We start from the raw sequence: 6,084 nt of genomic DNA on the forward strand, positions 1-6,084 counted from the left end.
CCTGATCATCGCCATCTGCGCGGTGTCCAGCCTGTTGGTGCTCACGCTGCTGCTGTACACGGCGCTGCGCTGCTCGGCTCCGCCCGCGGAGGGCGCGTGCGCGCCTGGGAAGCCCACGCTGGTGTGCTCCAGCGCGGTGGGGAGCTGGTCGTACTCGCAGCAGAGGCGGCAGAGGGTGTGCTCTGGAGAGGGCCCGCCCAAGACCGACCTCATGGCCTTCAGCCCCAGCCTTCCACCTGGTCCCATTGGCGGGGATAGAGAAGAGCAGCTGAATGTGGACGTTGATCTTTCTGCTAAAGTGAGTACAGTTTTTAAAACCCTTTCAAAATGTCCTTGTTTATTATTCTTCAATGTTTTTATTCTTTTTGAAACATGTTTTTGTTAATTGGTTTTCTAGGATTTTGTGGTTAAAATGTTTGAATTTCTTTTGACTAATGTTTTTGAACTGAAGCAGCAGTAAGTAGTGAGAACCATACTTGTAGTTTTTTGTCGTTGTAGTAGTAGTAGTTGTTAATAGGTGCGGTAATAGGATTATTTTATTGCTAATGTATGGATAGAAGCTAAATATATTTTTCTTGATGAATTGTATTGTTTAGAATATTTGACTCCAACTGTAGTTTACTAATCCTTGCTCAATGCTTCAGTAGCCTTTGCCCCTTTTCATTTGGAATTCTTAACATGTGTTAGTCCAAATGTCACTGGCCCATTTTATGAATTCACCATAACTCTCACCACTCCCTGTTTGTTTTTTATATCCTCAGTTTCAAGTATTAGTTTATTAAGCCTGTTATCTCTATGAAGTCTCTTTTACTCACTCATTTATGTGAAGTCTTAGTTCTTTCTTTCTACTTGAACATGATTCATTTTAGTCCTTGTGCTCACATTTGGTAATACATTGTATTGTTGCTAGTTTTCCAATTGGGTAAAGAAAACCACACACACCATAATAATAATTTTATTGCTTTAGCATCATATCTTTGTACATCTTAAGTTTCTCACTACTTTTATTAGTAAGCATTGAAAAAATCTATAGGAAGTGAAGTTTTATACTCCTGTATATCATCATTTAGAAAATATTCTTTTTGAAAGTATATTATTAATTTTGTTAAGAATTGTTTTCCATCAGAACAATTTGTTGAGAATACTACTCTATATCTAATTTTAAAACTATTAGGGGTGCCTGGGTAGCACAGTCCATTAAGCATCTGACTCTTGGTTTCAGCTGATCTCAGAGTCCTGAGATCTAGCCCCTAGTGGGGCTCCACCATCAGTGGGGAGTCTACTTAAGACTGTGTCTCCCTCTGCCTCTGCCCCCCACCCCGCGCTCTCTCTCTCTAAAATAAATAAATAAATCTTAAAAAAAAAAACTATTCTAGGGACGCCTGGGTGGCTTAGTCATTAAGCGTCTGCCTTCGGCTCAGGTCATGGTCCCAGGGTCCTGGGATCGAGCCTCGCATCAGGCTCCCTGCTCAGCGGGAAGCCTGCTTCTCCCTCTCCCACTCCCCCTGCTTGTGTTCCCTCTCTTGCTGTGTCTCTCTCTGTCAAATAAATAAATAAAATCTTAAAAAAACCCTATTCTACTAGCAAACTTATTAATCATTAACCTATTTTGCAAACAGTATTAAGGATGCTAATGTCCAAAAACTCCAATAAGTTAATTACTTATTGTTATTACTCGTGAGTATTTTCCTCTGAATACCAACCTGTCCATTAATGTGTGTTATGTAGTACATAAAATGTGTGTTATATAGTACATAAAAACTCCAAATAACTGGAACCAAATAAAACAAAATGAGATTGTTTTGTAGTCATTTCCCTATTTGGCATTTGATAATTTCTCCAAATAGATGGACTTCCATTCAAGTTTTCTTGCCACTGGAAACTGAACCTTAGCCATATTACAGACTAGAAAACAAGTGATTATTTCTAAACCATGAAAGATAAAAAGAGAATACTAACCTTCTTGTGGGAGGTCATTGGGTTCCAGTGTATACAATTATATGGACTATTTTTCTACACAAATTATAACTACAGCTTCCTACTTCCTGTACAAGCTTCCTTGCTGAAGCCTCGTTATTACTCAGTGACATTGTGAGTGAGACTAACATACAATAGAGAAATAATCCTCTTTTTTCCTATTTTCATTTCCTTTTCTGTCACTATCCTTTGTTGACCCCTGTCCATCAACTGTTAGCCACAGCATGTCCCACCTGAGTTCACATGTTATTTCATTTGGCCTGGTTTTCATCCTGTTGTAATTAATAGGGTCATCCAAAGTTCTTCTCTCCCAGGGTGTGGGACTTCAGTCTTCAAATTGACCTCTCCTCTTCAAATTCTTGTCTAACAAGATTCTCAGTTAATAAGACATTTTAAAGACTTTTGAGTTTTTCTCTTTAGAGATATATTGCTGCTATACAGATGAATACTAATAGTTCTCACATAAATATCCTTTATATTTTGTTGCATTCCTCATATATGCATTTAATTATTTTCAAAATAAAGTAAGTGGACAGGGAGTCTCTTTTGGTTTCTTCCAGTGTGTTTGACATTTATGGTCATTTTGTACAAATCTATAGTTTCAGTCCTCAGAGAAACTACTCTGATTCATGTTTTAATTCAGAAAAGATGTTTTTGTGTGTGAGAGTGTGATTTTCATAAAATGGAAGCCTAAAGCTATTTTCAGTAGATTGATTTTTTTTTGTTCTAACCAACCATGAGGGAAAGAGGTTTATGAATGTAAGAGGCAAAGAAAGTTTGAAAAGTTTGAAAATAATTACCATCATGTCCTTTTAAGTTTCCTTATGTCAGGAAAATATATTGTGCTCTATTGATTGAGAATTCTTCATTGAGTATTAAAACTCAGGATGTCTCTAAGATCATGACTACCAAGAACCAGTATGCAAACTAAGCTAAAGTCAGGTTTTCAGTATGGAAATTGAAATATATCTTAATTAGGGCAATGTCCAAGTAAAATATTTTTGTATCTCTGGAAAATTATAGAGGCTGCTGCTAAGACATAATATTTTCCTAACTAGCTTTGTGACCACCTTAATTTAATGCACTTTATTAGGCAACTGAAGAGAACCAGACCATTCTATTAGGTAAATATTCAGCAAATACTAGGTATGTATTCTGAGTTCTTAAACTAATAAGACACAACTATTCTCTTTAAAAGTTTATATTTCATAAAAGAAGGTTCCAGTTATTTGGATCTTTGTACTTATTACATGACACCCATGTCATTAGACACACATACTCAAATGCCTACAAAAGAGGTATTAATGTAATAAATGGCCCAAGTGATTCCATCTGTATGCTATAGTATATAAAAGAAAGTAAAGGTATCTGCTCAATTGGGTTAATCATGAAAGTCTTCATTTTATGAAGAGGTCAAGAAATTTTAAAATCATTATAAAATGCGGGGTTGCTTTGTGAAGCATTTGGAAATGATGGATATTAGGGGATGAAATGAGTTTTTTAGTGAAAAATATTATTGGAAGCAGGAAATTGTCCACTTTGACTGAAATACATGAGCACTATAGAATAAAACAGAAGCTTATGCCTATTAGACACTGGAGAACAGGATTTATAAATTTAAGAGACAGGATTTCTAAATCTAAGAGACAAATTAAGAATACCAATCTTGCTTGTGGGAGGTGAATGTATTTGTTAATAAAATTATTTGCAATACTTTCCCACACCCATTATATACCACAACATCATACTTCTTTAAAGCTCCTTGCACTTTCAGCCCTTAGATGAATTAATGAAGACCTTCAGGTAAGTGCTGGTGAGTTTTGCTTCCCTTTTTAGGACATTTTAAAATATCCCAACATTTTTAAAGTTCTCTTTCAATGGCTTATTCTTGGCATTGGAGGTTTCCTAGAGCAGAGGGTTCTCTGAAGTCTTCAACACAAGGAATATGAAATCCAAAGATGAAGACTGTGTCATCATTAATAACTACTTTCCCCCATTCTCAGGAACACATAAAATCTGTCAAGAATCTTCCTAATCAGGGGCGCCTGGGTGGCTCAGTCATTAAGCGTCTGCCTTCGGCTCAGGTCATGATCCCAGGGTCCTGGGATCGAGCCCCACATCGGGCTCCCTGCTCGGTGGGAGGCCTGCCTCTCCTTCTCCCACCCCCTCTGCTTGTGTTCCCTCTCTCACTGTGTCTCTCTCTGTCAAATAAATAAAAATAAAATCTTAAAAAAAAAAAAGAATTTTCCTAATCACTTTAACAATTCTATGTTTACAAATATATGTATGTTAATTATAGCTGGGCTCTATAAATACTTAAAACCTGTGTGAAAAAAGGATTTCCACTGAAGTAAAAGCTGTCCCTGTGGTGAAACTAAGGATCACACTCAATCAACGGTACAAACCGTGGACATTAGTAGTATAAAATGTGTTTCTAAAGTATGCGCAATGGCTGAAAGGAAGACTCACCGGTATCAGAATCCATTACTTACGGTTTGGAGCCACATGATGTCGCTCTGTACCATAAAATCGATCTTAACAGAGGAAAAAAAAAAATCCCTTCTGTTCTTATAAAGAAGCTGCGCCCACCATCCACATGCTGAGAAATGGAGGATACAGCGGCACTGGACTGAACAGTTAGAAGATTTTTCTTGATTTTGAAACAAGATCCCTTAATAAAAACAAAGCACTGCGGGCTGGAGATGGAGTTTTCCTGGGGAAGCAGTCAGGAATCCCGGCGTCTGCTGCTCTCACTTCTGTTCCTGGCAGCCTGGAAAGCAGGGAGCGGCCAGGTTCGCTACTCAGTCCTGGAGGAGGCCAAACACGGCACCTTCGTGGGCCACATCGCCCAGGATTTGGGGCTGGAGCTGGCGGAGCTGGTGCCGCGCCTGTTCCGGGTGGCGTCCAAAGGCCAAGGGGACCTTTTGGAGGTAAATCTGCAGAATGGCATTTTGTTTGTGAATTCTCGGATCGACCGGGAGGAGCTGTGCGGGCGGAGCGCGGAGTGCAGCATCCACCTGGAGGTGATCGTGGACAGGCCGCTGCAGGTTTTCCATGTGGAGGTAGAGGTGAAGGATATTAATGACAATCCTCCTATGTTCCCTGGAACACAGAAGAATCTATTTATGGCAGAATCCAGGCCTATTGACTCTCGGGTTCCACTAGAGGGCGCATCAGATGCAGATATCCGGGCCAACGCTATGCTGACCTACACACTGAGCCCCAATGAGTATTTCTCGCTGGAAAAACCGTCCGATCATGAGCGGGTGAAACGTCTTGGGCTACTGTTAAGGAAATCTTTAGACAGGGAAGAAGCTCCGGAGATTTTTTTAGTGCTCACTGCCACTGATGGCGGCAAACCTGAGCTGACTGGCACCGTTCAGTTACTCATCAAAGTGCTGGACGCCAATGACAACGCCCCAGCTTTCGACAGAACACTCTATGCCGTGAAATTACCAGAAAATGTTCCTAATGGAACGTCGGTAATGAAACTTAACGCCTCAGATTTAGATGAAGGCTCGAATGCGGACATTATTTATTCATTCTCAACTGATATTTTACCAAATGTGGAATCCAAGTTTCACATAGATCCACTTACTGGAGAAATTATGGTAAAGGGATATATCGATTTTGAAGAAAGCAAATCCTATGAAATTCTTGTGGAGGGTATTGATAAAGGACAACCCCCACTCTCTGGCCATTGTACAGTTATGGTGGAAGTTGAGGACACCAATGATAATGTCCCAGTAATGGAATTCAAGTCTTTGTCGCTCCCAATCAGAGAAGACGCTCCATTAGGCACGGTCATCGCCCTCATCAGTGTGTATGACCTCGACTCTGGTGCCAACGGGCAGGTGACCTGCACCCTGTCACCCCGCGTTCCCTTCAAGCTGGTGTCCACCTTCAAAAACTACTATTCGCTGGTGCTGGACAGCGCCCTGGACCGAGAGAGCGTGGCGGACTATGCTCTAGTAGTGACCGCACGCGACGCAGGCTCGCCTTCGCTCTCCGCCACGGCCAGCGTGTCCGTGGAAGTGGCGGACGTGAACGACAACGCGCCGGCATTCGCGCAGCCCGAGTACACGGTGTTCGTGAAGGAGAACAACC

At 40.8% G+C, this 6,084-nt stretch overlaps 1 protein-coding gene across 1 annotated transcript; it reads left to right on the forward strand.

Moving 5' to 3' along the window:
* Nucleotides 1-3,831: 3,831 nt before the first annotated feature.
* LOC145718251 (protocadherin alpha-4-like) lies at nt 3,832-6,080 on the forward strand (the record flags this gene model as incomplete). Its single annotated transcript, XM_081809707.1, has 1 exon — nt 3,832-6,080. A coding segment is annotated over exon 1 (1,401 nt), but the record flags the coding sequence as incomplete, so codon positions are not given.
* Between the last annotated feature and the right edge of the window lie 4 nt (nt 6,081-6,084).

Source organism: Leptonychotes weddellii, unplaced genomic scaffold (genome assembly GCF_054177405.1).
Source record: "Leptonychotes weddellii isolate Sample4059 unplaced genomic scaffold, ASM5417740v2 HiC_scaffold_12726, whole genome shotgun sequence".
Taxonomy (NCBI): domain Eukaryota; kingdom Metazoa; phylum Chordata; class Mammalia; order Carnivora; family Phocidae; genus Leptonychotes; species Leptonychotes weddellii.